At 46.5% G+C, this 20,000-nt stretch overlaps 1 protein-coding gene across 5 annotated transcripts in view; it reads left to right on the forward strand.

The window, feature by feature from the left end:
* Positions 1–20,000, forward strand: part of epha7 (eph receptor A7) — a gene marked incomplete at its 3' end in the record, with an annotated part of 116,644 nt that overhangs the window by 43,164 nt on the left and 53,480 nt on the right. For all 5 annotated transcript variants that reach the window (XM_083642735.1, XM_083642738.1, XM_083642737.1 and 2 more), the window contains exon 5: positions 413–748. In XM_083642735.1, the coding sequence (XP_083498861.1) occupies positions 413–748 (336 nt within the window). The remainder of the gene's footprint in view (positions 1–412; positions 749–20,000) is intronic.

Consider the following 20,000-nt stretch of genomic DNA (forward strand, 5'->3'; position numbering starts at 1 on the left):
CATTCAATTTGAGCTGCACTGATATAAAAACCTGCGTTGCGTTGCGTGAACTCTGACTACAAAGTGATGTTTGCCTTTGAAACTCTGCACTCCACACCTTTATTTCACAGGCTTATTACAGCGACCTTGGCGCTTGGCGGAGTTTGACTTCCTCTCTAACCTGCTATTTCTTTCTTTCCTGGATCTGAGTCCTATTATAATTGACTGTCAGTGTTTTTGGCTTGTGGGGGCGAGAGAGCTTGACTGTCAGTGTTTGGCTGGTGGGGCGAGAGAGAGAGCTGGCATGTCCCTTAACATGGGTTTCAGGAGCACAGTGAAAAAGCACAGATCCAGTCACTGCACACACTTGGCTGTCACTTTCCTCGCCACTCGCTGATTTAAACTCTGGCTTCTTCGTCCTCCTCCCTGACAGGACCCCCCTCGGCGCCTCAGAACCTGGTCTACAACATCAACCAGACCACGGTGAGCCTGGAGTGGAGCCCGCCGGCCGACACGGGCGGCCGCAACGACGTCACCTACAGGATTATCTGCCGCCGCTGCGGCTGGGAGCCCGAGGAGTGCGCGCCATGCGGGGGCAACGTGGGATACTCCCCCCAGCAGGCGGGATTAGCCGACACATACGTGACGGTGGTGGACCTGCTCGCCCACGCCAACTACACCTTCGAGGTGGAGGCGGTCAACGGGGTGTCGGACCTGAGCCGCACGCAGAGGCTGTTCGCCGCCGTCAGCATCGCCACCGGCCAAGCAGGTAAGAAGGAGGGCTCCCTCTGGAGGAGCTTTGCATCACTACATCCCACCGCCATCTTTTAACTCCCGACGCCCAAACTACAGGGTTCCCACGACGGCTCCTTGAAATCCTCTGAGGTTTGTGAATTTGAGGGGGGATGAAATCAAGGCCTTTTTTAAAAATAGACATGCATAGACATGGGTCATTGAAAGTCCTTGAATTTATATATTTTATACAAGAATAGATAGGTGAGACACCTCACTTGAGATTCATAGAACCGGGGTTACGTCAAGTAACCTTACGTTCTTTTGACCCTTCTCCCCCAAAAATGTATGTGCAACACCACAGTTGAGAAGTGTTCCTCTATCTCTTTTCTGTGAGCTTCTGTCAAGCTGCTGCTTCTCGTTAGAACAGTAATGAACCTGGATCCGTGTCTCAAACGAGGCCACGTCGGCTCCTTGAATTGAAGGCTTTTGCACCGGGAAAGTCCTTGCAAAGTCCTTGCATTTGACAAGGTGTGGGAACCCTGCAAACATCTCAACATGATGTTGACTTGCACTTTGAAAAGTCCTGTGGGCTGGAAGTGCCTTTGTTGATGACATGACTGTAGAGGAAAATGTGAATGCTTGAAAGAAACACTTGGTGTACTGTAGGTGCTGCTGAGCTGTTCTGGGTAGACTTGAGTTGAAAAGGTCCTTTCGAAGTCAAGCCCAAGTTGGGAAATGTTTGGGCAGAAACCAGTCTAGACACACGGCACAGTAAACAGAAATGTTTGGGCAGAAACCAGTCTAGACCAGAGGTTCTCAAATGTTTTTCAGCCAAGGACCCCTTACAAGATAGAAAATATACCGGGGACCCCCTCATTCTGATTTGTGATTTTGGGCTAAGCTTAATTGTTTCCACCGTAACGTGCTTGACTTTTAATTTGATAGGTTTGTTATTAGAATGTAATCCATGAACCATTTTAGATTTAAAGCATAAACTATTTTCGTTGAACTATGAAGATTTTGCAAAAAAAAAAATATATATATTTTTTTTTATTACATTACATTTACATTACGTCATTTAGCAGACGCTTTTGTTTTGTCCAAAGTGACTTACAATATCACAATTTGTCAACAGTCCAGAAAACCACTATGCAACACAATCAATGACAGCCAAGATATTTTGATAGACTAGCACCATGTAGGAAGTAGTTTGAGAAGGAATAAGTAACATGTAGCATTTTATTTTTAATTAAAAAAAAAAAAAAATCTTTCTTTTTTTTTTTACTTAAACTTTTCGCGGACCCCCTGGCAAAGTGCCACGGACCCCTGGGGGTCCGCGGACCCCCATTTGAGAACCACTGGTCTAGACACACGGCACAGTAAACAGAAATGTTTGGGCAGAAACCAGTCTAGACACACGGCACAGTAAACAGCGTATAAAATATGATGGTATAGAATTGAACCTTTCCTGGGAGCCGAGTGACTGTTTGGCGATTGGCAGTTTCATTTTGAAAACCTCTCACTCGCGAGTTCCAGTAATGATTCCCCATTAGCATTAACGAGCATAGTTTGATACGATCCATAATATTTCCAGTTTGCATATTACCCAGATTAATGTAATGTGTATATCAGCACTACGCTGGCAAACATTATTAGCCTAGCAATGGTGCAGAATCACTCTGTGCAGCTCAGTCTCAAGGGAATCGACTAATTAAAATGCCGTATTTTGTGGTGACATTTTTTTTTTTAATTAATTATTTCTATGGATCCACCAAACAATGTTGCTCTTTCATGCTCGGGCGTCCGTGAAAAACAGTTGGCCCAAACGGATCAACTGGCTGCGTTGATTAAAAGAAGGCTGTTGTGAACAGAAAGTCGGGCTGAGTGTTTTATTAGAACCCGCCCCGCGCGCTGCCTGCCGCCCGGCTAACTCAACTCAACTCGCCCTCTGGCTTTTGGGCGATGATTCATCGCCCTGGTTTCTTCTCTCATCACGTTGGATTAGTCGCTGGCATTCCGCTCACAGTTTTAGTACGGGATTAAGCGAAGCCGCTCACCTGCCATTTTTCTGTCTCTAAAGTTCAAAGTGTAAATCAAGGTATTATTATTATTATTATCTCCTGCCTTTAGCTTCTTTGCTTGTGCCAGAGGGAAGAGAACAACACGCTGAAGGAAACAAACCGCTTGTCTTAACAGAATAAATATGGGACAGATAGAAGGGACAGGGACTGCTGGTGTTGTGGGTCACAAGTAGACCAAGGCCATTTCATTTTTCACTTTTTCACAGATGATGAACGTGCAGATTGTGAGCTTTCAAACTGATGGGTCATACGTTGAAATCTGAAAAAAGTTGAAGAAGTGATGCTTATTTGAATGATTGCAACATTCAGATAGAATCGCCCTCAAACTTGGTGAACAAGCTTAGTTTGCTAGCAGTATTTAGTATGAAGTATTTAGTGATCCTAGAGTAAAAACCCTTGTTTGTTATATTGAGCGTCTTCTTCAACATCTAAACTTGCCTGATATTTTAAAAAAAAAGTGAAAAACGAACAAACAAAAAACGGTTTCACAGTCAGTTTGCCTACTTGTTACCGCATTCACCAGACCATGTCGTGCGTGCGTGTGTGTGTGTGTGTGTGTGTGTGCTTGCGTGCGCGTGTGTGTGCGTGCGTGCGCGCGCGTGTGTGTGTGCGTGCGTGCGTCCGTCCGTGTGCGTGCGTGCGTCCGTGTGCTTGCGTGCGTGTGTGTGCGTGTGCGCGTGCGTGCGTCCGTGTGCGTGTGTGTGTGTGTGGTAAACAGTGGGGATGATGTATTTGGCGTGGCTGGCTTGGTGACAGACGCAGCCTGGAATGTGCCCAGGGGTCGCCCGGGGCCAAGGACGCGGGGAGGTCAGGGACGGAGACCTGCAGGAAGAAGCCAGAATAAAACAATTAACACATTGCTCCTTCTGACTCACTTCTAATTACACATGACATGTTGACAACAGACAATTACTCTGTTCACCCGGCGCAATATTCAGCCATCAGCTATTGTGAAGGAGCTTGGCCAAGATGGTGTCATGTTAATTGTTTCAAGTAGAGCGGCAGCATTTAAAGTGCCACCGTGAAATATCTCAAGATAATCCTCTGTCTGTTTGATAGACCCTTTTCACAGGGGCCATTTTGTGTCGAAAAGGCAGGGTTAAACACAGGTGCAAGCAAAACAGTAATGAGGGTTTCCAACTTACAATCATGGAAGTTGGAAACCCTCATTAGTGTTTTGCTGGTCTATTGATATACTGTATGAGACTGCCTAACCTAACCTATACAGTGCAGGTTAAGTAGGTAGGTCATTGTACCATCTCATCCCACTTAGTCAATGGTGGGGGAAATCTGTGATAGAATAGTGCATTTAAATGAAGAACGCTTTTACAGAAACAATTATTGAAAAGAATTCACGAGTAAATAAAACGTGCAAAATCAGATTTTTAATGATTATCTTTATGTAGCTGTGGTCGGGCAGAAACTTAATATCCTTGCATGATATCAGCAGTGGCTGACATGATGACACTGACTGACTGGGCGATATCGGATATTTTTTATAAAAGGCCAATATCGTGCCGATATCAGTGTAACCCCACCACCACCACACAATCAAGATGGCAGATGATTTGGCTTTATCTGCGATGCAGAACGAGCAGGTAGGGTAATGAGCAGGTAGGGTAACGAGCAGGTAGGGTAACGAGCAGGTAGGGTAACGAGCAGGTAGGGTGGGTAATGGAGAAGTGGCTCTCGGGAGTGTGTGTCCGGTGCTCTCCTGGCTGTTAGGTGATGCCTGAGCGATTTGTAATTGGAACGTCGGCGCTTCCTAAAACAATGGGCCCATTCCCGAGCAAGCATGCAGGAGCGCTCATTAGAGAATAAGTGCATTATTAAAGCTCTCACGGCTCATCGTTCACAATTGATGAACCTTTGGCGGTGAGAGCCCCATAGCGCCGAAAGAACCTGAGAAAGAGAAAACCTCTGTCCCTCCTCGATCATCTCCAACTCCTGCATGATCATCTGCATGGACATAGCTAGTAGCTGCTATAGCTTTGTCACAATACTAGACTTTCTAACTTTGCTACAATACCCAGGGAGATAAATCAATATGCGATACCATTTTTGATCCGGGCGCCGCGAGGGGGGGGGGGTCAGTCCGACAGTCGAAAACTAGGCATTTAGCAAACCTACTCGATAACGTTAGCTAGCTGTTTGTAGCTAATGTTTGCTTTGCTAGCTATGTAAGTTCTTTGCTGTTGCTAGTGAGAGGAGGAGATGTGTGTGTGCGTGCGTGTGTGGCTAAGTGGAGGCGGATAAATAACAAGTTTGATTTTTCATTAAGAGTAAGCCCGGCTGGTATCGATACTACCGTTGCAAACGAGTATTGTATCCGTTTCAAATGTTTGGTCCGTTTTACGAGCCTCGTAGCTCGTAGCTGGGGAGCGGGGGAGCGGGGGAACGAGCAGCGCGCGCTGTGTGAATACAGATGGTGAATCCATCTGACGAGCAATTCACACCTCACACTAATTACACCAAAGGAAATGTGTGGAGTGAGCCGGCGCTGCACAAGGTGCTGAGTGCTTGTTGTTCCCAGAAACCTAATTACTTCTCAGCTTTGTCTTCAATGAGTTTAAGTTTCACGCTGCAAGTTCCTCAGCCTGATGTCTCCAGCTCTGCCCTGCTGGCAGCAGGTGAAGGGAAATGTGTGGTGTGGAGGGTTTCAGCCTGGCCTCTCCGCGGGATCTTAGCGTGTGATTGAATCAGCGCTCTATCTCGTGAGTTACTAACGCACCCCTGCGCACCTTCAAGGCAACGCACACTTTGTAAACAAGGCGTTTTGTTCTCTTCCAGCATGCTTGTTGTGAGTGCGCATATCTCATAGAATAACCATTCATATTTAATCAGGTGCGTTCATCACATCTCTGAGTCAGAGAGATCGCTGCGGAGAAGGGCACAGAAATAGGATTCAAAATTGGTTATGGGAAAGACTACAGGACCTGTGTGTGTGTGTGTGTGTCTGTGTGTGTGTGTGTGTGTGTGTGTGTGTGTGTGTGTGTGTGTGTGTGTGTGTGTGTGTGTGTGTGTGTGTGTGCACATGCAAGTCTGTGCATGTTCAGCCCAATCCCAGTGAAATGGGGTTTAGGTGCGATCAACAACAGGTGTAAACAATATAATGAATGAGAGAAAGAGCCAGTGGAAATGTTGTCATGCTGACTGCTTGTATTGTAGGCAGCAGCAGCAGCACAAAGCCTGTTATTAGCCAGCAGTGACTTTTGCATTGTGACCGTTGACATCTTGGTTTTCTTGGAGCCGGAAGTTGACCATATTTGGACGAGAAGAGCAGCAGCGCCGCCTACTCTTGGTCCGTGACCGGCGAGCTGCGCGATCACTGGACAGGCGACCTGTCAATCATGCCCCAAAACATCGGCTGCTTTATCGTCTATTTGACTCTAAACTAGCGATTGACACCATGAACTTAATGGGATAGTGTTTACTGAGGTCAAGTGAGGAGTCGGCTCATTTCACATTCACTTCCATACAATCAGACTTCTCTTTGCAGCCATAGACTGTATAAACGGGTGAGTTATATAAAAACTCAGCTCTTGTCCAGTTGTTATGAACAGTGAAATTAGTTAGACAACACTTTCTTTTCTTTTTTTTGGTACCAGGCTGTAAACATGTTTATTTCTGCTGTAATCTCTGGCATTTTAACTCATTCACTGCCAACAACGTATGAACACGTTTTCAGAATCCAGCTGTTCCCTGCCAACAACGTGTTTACACGTTTTTGGCATCGATTTTTTTTTTTTGACGGTGGGTTGTGCATCTAAGCCTTTTACATCTCTTATATAATTATTGGAGCCACCGAACGTTTACAACCCATTCCACCGACCCACTAAGTGGCAACAGTGCTCTCCTTGCTAGAGGAAGGAAAGCATTTTTTTAACTTGTCAAGCCATTCTCAGCCCAGCCATTCTCCTTTTCGCGCTGATTGCTGGCGATGCGGGATTGCAAATTTACATAATAGATTCAGCCGATCTACTATGATCGGGTGATAGATTACAGGTGCAGGAACACACTTTGAAACACGCAGCATAAATATGACCAGAATCGCAAAAGCTTCTCTCAACCAAAACTCCAAACGAGCGAGTCCCTCCCGACTTCCTCAAACAGCGGCCCAGACATGCAGGCACAGGAGAGCAAAAGCACTGACTGGTGACAAGCTTGTCCGCCCACGGAGGGCGGAGTTGAAGCAACTCGAGAGGGAGGGAGAGAGAGAGAGAGAGAGAGAGAGAGAGAGAGAGGGAGGGAGAGCGAGAGGGAGGGAGAGAGAGAGAGAGAGCGAGAGGGGGAGGGAGAGAGAGAGAGAGAGAGCCAAAAATGAATGGTTAAAGTGACCCTTCCATCCAATTTCACAAAAAGCCGTTTATCTCTGAATATTCTTTTTCACGCTAAAACCATGCTGTATTCAACTGCTAATGCTTACATAACTACTAACTCTACAAACTAACTCTTTTAGACAGAGAAAGTACACATTCTATTAGTACTTTTGAGATATTGTATGTTCACAAACTCCAAGCTGAAACGAATCCTCGGCTCTTATAAAATGAGCCATAATCCTCAAAAAACGGCTTGGCAGAAGCTAACTACAGCAAAGAAAAACGTCTGGCAGTCAATGTGTTAACATGGGGGGATATGGAGAATGACTCCTTTTTGCAGCAAGCCTCAAGTGGCTATTCGAGGAACTGCAGCCTGATTTTTCACAACTGGAGGTCCCCCTGGTGTGACTTAAGCACGTGCATTATTTAGAGACCGTTAGCCTGTAAAGATGAGTTCAGAGTTGAAAGGCTCTTGAATAGAAACAATAGAAAACGTTTTTTAAGTTAGGGACACGCGGAAATGATTTAAGAGTCAGAGAAATGTTTGTCCGAAAGAAAGAAAGTCAGTGAATGGATTCAGGTGATGTTTTCTCCGTGTTTATTTTTAGCCTTTCTTCTTCGTCTTCTTCACTGGGTTTGTTGTGCAGCGCTGTGTGAACTTGGGAGGATGTTGCAGTCCCCTCAAGTACAAACCTACTTAAACATTCAAACAGAACAACAGACGACTCCCTCTTTGTTGCAATCTCCCAGTGAAAAAAAAATGCATTGAGGCACGCAAGAATGTAAGCTAAGCATTTGACTTTGATGTGAAAAGCCTGGCTGCCCTCGGCTCGCCTCGCGTGACAAGCAAATATTCCCCCTTTTCAACAGCGCTCTTCCATTCAACTCCTCCTCTCAGCAGTCGTCTGTCTGGAGTTCACAAGGTACCACAACGTTTGTTGTTTTGCTCCCATAATTAGTCCATTGTAAAAGAGACTGATGAGTGTGTGTGTGTGTGTGTGTGTGGGGGGGGGGGGGGGGGACTGCTGATGGGTGTCAATGTAAACTGATACCCCCCCCCCCTCCACAGCTGTAATCTATATGGCCACTTTATTGACACTTTATCAGCCCTAAATGGATATTGTTCAATACATTTGTGAAAGTAACACTTGGGGGAACAATAAAACCATTGATTTATTCCCTTTGTGTTGTAACCTGCCATGGTGGCCTTAAACAGAATGGATTGATTGAGTCCAAGCAGTCCCTGCTGACCAGCGCCAGGCAGTGTCATTTTCTACTTAAGTGGATCCTCCTTTGTAGCGTTTGTCCCTGGTTTTACGTTACCTGGGAGCCCATTCTACACCCCCCCCCGGTCCCCCCCCCCCCCTCAGCCACAGTCCACATGCTGGCAGTAATTTGATGAGAGCTGGGCAGAGCCGTAAGATTCAACAGCTGCAATAAAACGGTGGTGGTCTCTCTGGGCGCACTTAACCTGTAGCTTTCTGTAACTGCCTCCTGATCTGTCTGTCACCCAATCCGTCAGCAATGAATAATTTTCATGGAAGCTGCACTTTAATTACTTTCCCATTTAAATGGCATTATCGTGGCCTATCGGGGTAATTAATCTCACCAAGTATCCTGTTTCAGCCTTTTATTGCTGGCAGGCGAGCCCCCTAAATCCCCCTGAATCGGCCCTGCTTGAGTGAGCCCTCCCCTCATAGAGGCGAGACCGCGCCTCTTTCCCCTCCGCTCGGTCCCTATGGCGGCCGTGGGGCGGTCCCTTTCTCCTGGTCCAGGCAGCCTGTCAGAGGCGTGGGGTGGTCCCTTTCTCCTGGTCCAGGCAGCCTGTCAGAGGTGTGGGGGCGGTCCCTTTCTCTTGGTCCAGGCAGCCTGTCAGAGGCGTGGGGGCGGTCCCTTTCTCCTGGTCCAGGCAGCCTGTCAGAGGCGTGGGGTGGTCCCTTTCTCCTGGTCCAGGCAGCCTCTCAGAGGCGTGGGGGCGGTCCCTTTCTCCTGGTCCAGGCAGCCTCTCAGAGGCGTGGGGTGGTCCCTTTCTCCTGGTCCAGGCAGCCTGTCAGAGGCGTGGGGCGGTCCCTTTCTCCTGGTCCAGGCAGCCTGTCAGAGGCGTGGGGGGGGGTCCCTTTCTCCTGGTCCAGGCAGCCTGTCAGAGGCGTGGGGAGGTCCCTTTCTCCTGGTCCCAGCAGCCTGTCAGAGGCGTGGGGGGGGGTCCCTTTCTCCTGGTCCCAGCAGCCTGTCAGAGGCGTGGGGGGGGGGTCCCTTTCTCCTGGTCCAGGCAGCCTGTCAGAGGCGTGGGGGCGGTCCCTTTCTCCTGGTCCCAGCAGCCTGTCAGAGGCGTGGGGCGCTTCCCTAAACACAGCCCTCATAGTACTCTGACATAGTACTAGGTCTGTAGTGCACTGTTTACTCACTCGTGTCATCCTCCATGCCCACAGCTTGGCTTTGAGTCGACGCCTGAACGCGGACTAGCCGCGGCACGTGACTGAACACGACATCATCTTTTTTAAGGGGACAGTTCTTTTTTTCCCAGTATTTTATTTTCAATTTTTTATGGAACACAGGGGGAAAAAAGCATACATACATCATTGAGATTGAACATTGCAATGTGGTGCTACCAGCTGCTCGAGGCGCTTATATAGGTAATAGATAAAGTGCTTGGGATCTCACGCAAGGGGTCCACAAGACACCAGCCGACCAAGCCAACCATCACCCCCAACCTCAGTCACCTGTCATTCCTAACATCGTCAAAGTAGGCCAGAAACGGGTCCCAGATAGTTGAAGGGGGACAGTTCATGAACGCACGCATTGGGGAAAGTATTAACTGAATAATTAACATTCATTAATTGAATTAATGAATTAATAGCATTTATTGACATGAGAAAGATTAAGTCGGTTCAAGACTCTAAAGTGCCTTTTAAACATGAACTCTGGATCATGTCCTGCTAGAGAGAGCAGGATATTTTCAGGTTTTGCCTTTCTAAACATCAGGGGTCTTTGTTAAGAAACAACTGGATATGAGCCGTTTTTTCTGCCAGTGGGCGGGGGGGGGGGGGGGGGGGGGGGGGCGGCGCGGTAGCATCTATCGAAAACAAGAAATGTGATAGGAAGCAGCTGTAGCTATGAGGCAGTCAAAATAGTGGTCGCACCGTCGTCAATCACTGTGGGTGATCTATTTTACAAGTGGCAACTAGTCATATCTGACTAGTTTTAAATGTAGGCTATTTCTCCCCACAAAAGTTTGATAGCCTATCAGTCAGTCAGCTCCTATCCTCTACGCAGTGGAGAGGCACACAACACTGCCTGCTGATATAATTGGCTGCATCACGTTAGCGACAAATCTGGAGACTTCAAAAAGCATGCCGTTGGTTTTAACGGAGTCCATTCCAACGAGGGGTGGCAATGTGCCAAAAAATGAGCGCTTCACATTGCTACATAAAGCAGGCGCAGCCCAGTCAAAATAGTGGTCGGACTGTCGTCAATCACTGTGGGTGATTTATTTTACAAGTGGCATTTCAAGTCATATCTAACTAGTTTTCAATGTATTTCTCCCCACACAAGTTAGGCTTTTTCTGACATGGGAGCAAGCAAGCAGCAGCAGCAGCAGACCTGATGCACTGGACCTGCCTGGCTGCAGCTGAAGCGCATTGGCCAAACAATCAATCAATCCGTTTTTGCAGCACTTGAGGAAACCGTGAGTTTGCTCGTTGATATAAGCGATTGCCCGAACGATTCATTAATTAATAAACTAGTGAACGTGAAGTGAGTCACGAGCCACACCTGCCCACTACGGATATGCGGATAATATCCTGCCAGCTGTTTAACATGAGCTGCGATTGCGTGGAAGCGGATCTTATACCGGTGGTCGAGGTAGATAAGATACGGACTCGCGGGAGTGCGCGTAGGCCGGCTAATTCTTGTTTAACATGCAGGCCAACCGGCTAGGTGCAGGTTATAATACGGATTCCACTGCATGTTAAGAAGTGGCTTAAGTGTCAGATTTGATACTTTTTCGGTTAATTGCCCAGCCCTAATTCATGTTAGAATAAAAGGCTCTATTCAAACCAGACTAATGACGAGATTATTTTATCAGCTGTTGAAGGCAGAGTGAACCACTACACATATTCAGTGGTGCTGGACAGTAAGATACCTTCCTGCATTTGAATTCATCATTCATTTACAAAAGGCATCATTGAACAATATGAATAAATAACATGTGCAAAGAAAACACAACATTGAACTGCTGATATCTGATGTTTAATAAAATACCAATACCAGGGTGGATGTACAGTATCAGCAAAGTGAAATATTGGTCTAACCCTAGTCAAGATGACCTTAGTCAAGTTCCAATCACTTTTTGAGACAAGACCAGGTCCAAAGGGGTCAAGACCAAGTCAAGACTGACACCAGAACACATTGAGCTCTAACCTTAACCTCAATGATTTCATGACTCAACCCAACCACAAATAGTTCACATGAACACCACGAGTCAATGATTATTAGACTATAGATTACTTATTAAGGATTAACTAACCCCTGAATGTTATTATTGTAAAGTGTTGCCCAACTAACTGTGTGCACGTCTTTCCAAATGTAATAATGTTGTAAAGAGTTTATTAAGCCTCAACAGAGATGTAGATATATCTGCATTAGTTCTGTACTAAACCCCTCAACATCTAAACTGACTAAGACCGAGACAAGCCCGTGTTCAAATAGACGTGAGACAGAGAGACGAGTCCAAGACATCAGAGAAGTGCTCTCCAGACCAGACTCAAGAACTGCTGCAGCCCTGCGTCTATACATATAATCACACACATGAATATGCATGCACGCACGCGCACACACACACGCATACACACACACACACACACACACACACACACACACACACACACACACACACACACACACGCACACACACACACACACACACACACACACACACACACACACACACACACACACACACACACACTCTCTCTCTCTCTCTCACAGGACACACATGATAGCACACACAGGGAATTCACTTTTTCCAGGAAGTGAATAGCAGGTGCAGTTGGCCATACTTGGTAACAACAGTTCAATGGGTGAACCCAAAGAGGATCCTGAAGATTTTAATAAGGTGCACTGCACCTTATTAAAATCACTCGTGGCTCCGCCCCCTCTGCCGATCCTGGAGGAGTTTTAGACTAGAACGTGCTTCCTCCGATGCACCTTATTCAAATCATTTTCCAGGTAATCAAGTGCTCCAGGATCCTCTTTGGGTTCACCCATCACCTTGTGCAGAAGAGACCGTCTGGCTTGAAAGACTAACAGGAAGTGTAAACACAATCCTAGTTTGACTCATATGTGAGTCAAACTAGGTTTGACCAGGTGAGTCAGACTAGTTTGAGCAGCTAAAACAGCCGGCGTTTTGAACAGGAAGTCGTGATACAATGGGTCAAGTGGGCGGGGCTGCATAAGGTGAATTAATATACTGTCCTGTTCCTCTGTGAAGTGCAAGAGACTGCTTCTACATTGGCTATACTTGGCTTTTCACATCCAAAAAAGGGGAATAATCGAAAGGGAATTTTATTATTGCTGTTGTGAAAGCTTTTGTCAAAATATGTAATTTCCCAGATGGATATTATTATAATTAGCGGCAGCAGAAATAGTATTATTGTAAGTCCAGTAACTGAGGTAAAGTCATGTTCATGTTTCAAGTCAAGTTTTTGGGGTTTTTCTCCCATTTTCTCCCCAATTGCACTTGGCTAATCCCCCCTGCTGTCCCAGTCGTTGCTCCGCCCCCTCTGCCGATCTGGGGGAGAGTTGTAGACTAGCACATGCTTCCTCCGATACATGTGCAGCCGCCAACTGCTTCTTTCCACCTGACAGCGAGGGGTTTCACCGGCAGGACGTAGTGCGTGCGAAGATCACGCTGATTCCCCCCAGTTCCCCTCCCCCCTGAACAGGCGCCCCCGACCAGCCAGAGGAGGCACTAGTCCAGCGACCAGGACTCACACGTCACCGGCTTCTCCCGCCTTGCTGCAGACACGGCCCAATTGTGTCTGTAGGAGCATCTGACCGAGCCGGAGGTACCGCTGCTGGAGGTACCGCTGCTGGAGGTACCGCTGCCGGGAATTGAACCGCCGTCTCTGCTGTGGTGGGCGAGGTGGTGCATTCACCTCTACACTACCCAGACACCCTGTTTCTGTTGACAGAAAGCAGGGTGTTTGTGTAGGGACGGTGTGTTATTAATTTGGCACATTTGTGCAGAATGATATCATTTTATTGCAACATTGTGTTGTTTTCACTCAGCTGTGTGTGTCTGGAAGTTACAAAGGATCACAGCTGATTCTTCTTCTGCTCGGAGCAGAGACAGAGATGCCTTTAATTATTCACACCTCTTGTGAACTTTTCTTGGCAGTCAATCTGCTGTTTGCCTCCCTTCCACACGGCAACTCAGCTTTTCACTCAAACCTTCACCTTTTTCAAATCACTTCTTCTTCTCTCAAAGAAACGTCAGCAGGTCTCATTTATCAAGCGAGACATTTGACAACTCATTTTTGACAAAATTGCCCACAAAACAAGTTTACCCAAGCGTTGCTGCAGTTATCGAGGCTTTGGGGGGATATGCGCCTGTATATTTTAGGGTATCTCAAGACCCTGTGTAAACAAATAAGGGGTTTTTTCTCCAGGCATGAAGCAAGCAAGATTAGACATTTGAAAAATGTGTGACTAGACAGCCTTATCTGGGCGTTTGCACGTTGCCGGCGGGGTTAGCCAGTGGTTAAAGTGTGCAGGTTCAATTCCTGGAGCAGCTGTGTATCCTGCTGCCACGGGTTCCTGAGCAAGACACTGAAGCGTTAACCAGCTCACTCTCTCTCTCTCTCTATCACTCTGAGGCTCAGATTATTCTGATCTCTTTATCGTGAAAACTGTTATCTGTTTAAACAAAGCAGCCCGTAAGGAAGCAAAATAAACTGTAAGCTTCCCTTACGAAACACTAGCAATTCATTCAGAATGTTGTGGCTGACCAAGACCGTGCTTCACCCAAAAAACAGGCCTGTCATTTTCCTGCCGAATTACGGATCCAGATCCTGATCCTATCTCATTACTGGATCCACACAGACTGATCCTGATCCTATCTCATTACTCGATCCTAATGATATGATTGTGAAAATGCCGCAAGACGGCTCACTGGTACTTCTTAAAGTGCGTTGAATTCGTAGTGATCTTCAGGACAACAGCATGATACTTCCACCAGTGGAGAAATATGCCATCCACTCATATCCATTGCAAGCACCATAGTCATTCCAAACTAAGACTCTTAAGTGGGCGCGTTATGTTAATTAATGTAAATGAACTTGCTGTGTGAACGAGCGAGCACCAGCACACCCATTTATCAAGGCAGCAAGCAAAGCAGTTGTTGTTTGAATTATTTGCTTTGTGCCTGCGTATTAGAACAATTTTCATCTGCGTTTTCGTTGACCACGATAATATGCTTGTAGGAGACTCGACACTGTTCAGCCGCCGTGAAAGATGTGTTGGCTTTGCAGTGCGTCGTGAACCTAAAGCCTCGTAGCTAAAAGCGCCTCAATGCGAATCCGCGTCTTGTTCCAGGCAGCGCTCTCGTATGAGAACAATGAGCGTGAGTTAGATCTCAGAGGAGCACGGCCGGTTCCTCTCTCCTGCCACCGCGGGGCTACGCAGCACGTATGCTGATGCAGATTATGAGCTCAGTGAAATTACAGACCTGAGGGGGAGGTGATGAGAAATGTCACTGTCGACCAAAATGGAACTGTAATATATTCCATCTCAGACACTTTATTAATGTGTCTGAGTGAGGGCCACTAATTGAGGTAGGCAGTCAGTGCGGCAGACGAAGCGTAGGATAAATAACAGAGCGACCTGAGGACAGAAGAGAGCTGCAATCTAAATAGATTTAGCAGCGATAAAGAGCACACCGTGTTCTCAAGCTCATAAACAAGGCTTTCGTTGTATCAACAACAACAACAAAAACCCTTGTGGGCCGTCTCGGTATTGCAGAGGTAAAAGCACTCGCCTATACAGTACCACCACCGCGGAGTTGTGTCTCTGGGTGGGAAGCCGCTGGTGGTATGAGTCCTGGTTGCTGCACTATAGCGCCTCCTCTGGTTGGGCGGGGGCGCCGCCTGTTCGGGGGAGAGGGGAACTGGGAGGAATAGGAATAGTCGTCCTCCCACGCGCTACCTGCTTTCCGATGAAACTACTCGCTGTCAGGTGAAAAGAAGCACATGTATCGGAGGAAGCATGTGGCTACAAATCTCCCCAGATCGGCAGAGGGGGTGGAGCAACGACCGGGAAATAAATAGTTGTGGCTGTGTGTGTGTGTGTGTGTGTGTGTGTGTGTGTGTGTGTATAGTTGTGTGTGTGTGTGTGTGTGTGTGTGTGTGTGTGTGTGTGTGTGTGTGTGTGTGTGGCTGTGCGTAATCCTCCTTTCTTATCCTCCTAGATTGTTTCAGTGTTTGTGAGAAAAGGGTTTTTAGCGGGCGGCGCCATTGACTCATATCTGAGCAGAGAAGCTCAGCTTGTTGCGTACTCTACAGCGAGGAGCTCCATCAAAGCTCTGGTGTGTTTTCAGCCTGTGACTGGTCAGTGCAGGCGTCTCTGGGCTTTGGCTCTGGTATGCAGCGCGGGCCTCCTGTTACTGCCCACGGGCGACGGTAAAAAGGCCTCTCCGTAAACACCAAAATACTTTCCCTCTCTCCCTCCCTCTCTTGATCTTTGTCACACTGCACTCCATATACATCCAGGCAAACACGGCCTGTCAGCGTTGCACCTGTGACTCGCAGAACCTCTCTCTTTATATGGAACACATGCTTGGCATGTCACAGGGCCCCGGCTGCAAACGGCTCCAGCACTTCGCAATAGAGGCACTCGAGTGTTTCATTTCCTGCCCGAAGGAGTTAAAACCACTTCCAAGGGTCATAAAACCCAAATAGCGTTGCGTGTCACAGGTTGCCCAATGGCAGGAGGGAGTAGAGAAAAAACAAACAAAATCATCAGCGGTCTTCTTCCCCCCCAGCAAGTCAATAGCGAAGCTATTCTCCAGACCTTGATGGCCGGTGGTTCCTGTAGGCGATGCTATTTTGTCTGGCGGCGGTGCAGAGGGGGTCGCTCGTCGCCCCGAGACTGTTAGCCGGTGTGACAGGAAACATTTCATCTGTCACACACACACTGGAAACACACACACACTGGAAACACACACACTGGAAACACACACACACACTGGAAACACACACACACTGGAAAAACACACACTGGAAAAGTGCACCATCAGCCTGATTTATTTGATATCTATTTGCAGTGTGGTTGAGCCTGTCACTACCAGTACCATGGCCTCTGTGTGCAGAGGACGTTTCTATTCACACCACACTGTGGAGCTGAACTTTACCTGCTATGTTTCTATTCATTATATATATATTTGTATATATGTGTGTATGAATACATATGGTTTATTGAGAATGTAAATAGTATAAAAGTGGAAGTCAATTGATTAAGAATGTGAACTGTGGACTGGGGGTAGGACTAAATAAGTACAGTGTACTTCATCCTACTCCTTTTCGGTCCTCGTTGCTGTCACGTATTCTGATTATTATTGTTTATTTTATTTATTTTTTTCGTTTTCTTTTCTTCTTTTTTTCACTTATAAATATATATATTTTGTAACATTGATACTACTTGTGTATATATATATTACTATTTCTTTTTTTTTCAAGTCCGAAATAAAGCTTTCATTCATTCATTCATTCATTCATTCATTCATTCATTCATCCACAACACTGTGGAGCTGAACATTACCTGACACGTGTTTGCTGGAAAGCACCGTTTCTCTCTGCCTACAGAGAGTCGTCAGAGTGTTTGTAAAATTTCAACAGCTTATTAAGTTGATATTCAACAAATACGCTGACTCTCTGTAGGCGAACTATCCAAATAACGCGTTACCTTTTCTTCCGTTAATCCACCCTACATACCGAGGGGGCTGTGAGGGGGCTGTGAAACGCTTCACGTGGAGGAATTGGCAGAAGTTTTGCGTTGTGTAACCGAGTCGTGTGTTTTCGGATTTCTTTTTGGGTCTGTGAGCATTACTCACTGATGCTGCCTTTGTGGGCTGAAAGAATCGTGGGAGATTGACAGCTCTGCTTTTTCGCTCTTTCATTGTCTCATCAGCATACTGTCTCCTGCAGTGAGGGAAAACTAATTATGTCTTCAACCCCCTGCTTCACCCACCCCCTCCCCTCCCCTCCCTCTTTATTCAGATCATCACACTTGGAAATCATAATGAGTTTGTGGCAGACCACTTTGGCTTTGAGAAGAAGAAAAAAAGAAAAAAAAATCAGAAAGCTCCAAACTCCATTTTGCCACCCGCTCAAAAGGCCTCTGGCAATTACGGACGACCTTTTGACCCCCAAAGCTGTCGCCTCAAAGCCTTTTGGGCCTGAGCAGGACCTAGTTTGGTCCTGCACACCTGCTAGTTTCCTCAGCTGTCCACCGTTCCACCACCAGTGCTGGACCAGAACCGTTTTTTTTTTTTTAATCCAAGCAGAGGGCGAGTATATGACAGCCATCTGCTCCGCTGCTTTTAATGATTTGGTATAAAACAACAGTAAAAAGATGATGACGGGCCACGGATCTGCCAGGACATTGGTATTGGCTCGGCTGTGGAGCAGATGGACTCCACATCTGGGCTGGAGAAGTTAGTGAGGTTCACGAGGGACGCTGTGTCAAGGTAACGCAGACACACTGTGAAGGCTACCGCTCACTTTGTATCAGTGTCCAGATCCTCGCGTTCTGCAACACCCTCGGACATGCTGGAATGCTGTGAAAAGGGTCGTTCTGCAACACCCTCGGACATGCTGGAATGCTGTGAAAAGGGTCGTTCTGCAACACCCTCGGACATGCTGGAATGCTGTGAAAAGGGTCGTTCTGCAACACCCTCGGACATGCTGGAATGCTGTGAAAAGGGTCGTTCTGCAACACCCTCGGACATGCTGGAATGCTGTGAAAAGGGTCGTTCTGCAACACCCTCGGACATGCTGGAATGCTGTGAAAAGGGTCGTTCTGCAACACCCTCGGACATGCTGGAATGCTGTGAAAAGGGTCGTTCTGCAACACCCTCGGACATGCTGGAATGCTGTGAAAAGGGTCGTTCTGCGACACCCTCGGACATGCTGGAATGCTGTGAAAAGGGTCGTTCTGCAACACCCTCGGACATGCTGGAATGCTGTGGAAAGGGTACCGGGTCGAACTGGGCCACTCCTTCAGCGTCAGAGACGGGCCTGACACGAGGAAAATAATTTGCCCGTTTAACCTTGTGGTTTAGGAGAATGTTGGCAAAAAAAAAAAAAAAATCAGTTCCCTTGTTTGTGTTTCAGAGGAGCGACTGACAGACTGGTGTTTTTTTAGAAAATAATGTAGGAAATTGAGTAAAGAGTCTTATATTGCTCATAATGCATATTGCTTGCATTACTTAAAGGACAACTCCATCCTCGAACTCTCTGACGTTAGATATCAGCGATCTGTGAGGTTCAGTGCATTCCAGGGTTTCTTTAGTTTCTTCGTTATTGACTTTTTTTCTGACTCCACTTTCTCTCAACCTCCACTTTCTCTCAACCTCCACTTTCTCTCAACCTCCACTTTCTCTCAACCTCCACTTTCTCTCAACCTCCACTTTCTCTCAACCTCCACTTTCTCTCAACCTCCCTTCTCCTTCAGTTAGTCATTTAGATTAGAAAGAAGCTCTCGCTCTTTGATTCTGAGCGTCCAAAACTTCACCATTTTCTTCTGGATAGATGAAAAGTATTTTTCCATTAAAGTCCAGCTGGAAATATCTCAACCACCTCATCTACAGTTATCCAATGGGAAAAAAAGAAAAAAGGGCCCAATAATGAAACGTACATAGATGTTTTAGTATTTCACGGGTGGCTTTTTTCTTTTAATAATATGTCATTTACATTTTATTACTTTTTCATGCAGAAGACGTGTGATTATTGCCATTTTGGATGGAGAATACATACGCATGTACGCAGCCAGTGTACTGTACTGTATGTGATGAAATAGTGATATAGTACAGACCGGGGAGAGATATTATTGTGTGAGAATCATGTGCTAAGAAGTATTCTCTAAAGAAAGATTACATCTAAATGAAACTTGGCAGAGCTTGTATCCTCAGAGAGTGAACTAATTAAATTTGTAAATTCCTCTCAAATCATCTCCCTATCACACCGGCGACTCGGTGTAGAATGCTGCCAGTAAGTGTGTCACAATGAGTGTTAAGACCAGTATACTTTGGCACTGTGTGTCACAATGAGTGTTAAGACCAGTATACTTTGGCACTGTGTGTCACAATGAGTGTTAAGACCAGTATACTTTGGCACTGTGTGTCACAATGAGTGTTAAGACCAGTATACTTTGGCACTGTGTGTCACAATGAGTGTTAAGACCAGTATACTTTGGCACTGTGTGTCACAATGAGTGTTAAGACCAGTATACTTTGGCACTGTGTGTCACAATGAGTGTTAAGACCAGTATACTTTGGCACTGTGTGTCACAATGAGTGTTAAGACCAGTATACTTTGGCACTGTGTGTCACAATGAGTGTTAAGACCAGTATACTTTGGCACTGTGTGTCACTATGAGTGTTAAGACCAGTATACTTTGGCACTGTGTGTCACAATGAGTGTTAAGACCAGTATACTTTGGCACTGTGTGTCACAATGAGTGTTAAGACCAGTATACTTTGGCACTGTGTGTCACAATGAGTGTTAAGACCAGTATACTTTGGCACTGTGTGTCACAATGAGTGTTAAGACCAGTATACTTTGGCACTGTGTGTCACAATGAGTGTTAAGACCAGTATACTTTGGCACTGTGT

The sequence above is a fragment of the Poromitra crassiceps genome, assembly GCF_964638095.1.
Source record: "Poromitra crassiceps genome assembly, chromosome: 9".
In the NCBI taxonomy this organism is placed as follows: Eukaryota; Metazoa; Chordata; class Actinopteri; order Beryciformes; family Melamphaidae; genus Poromitra; species Poromitra crassiceps.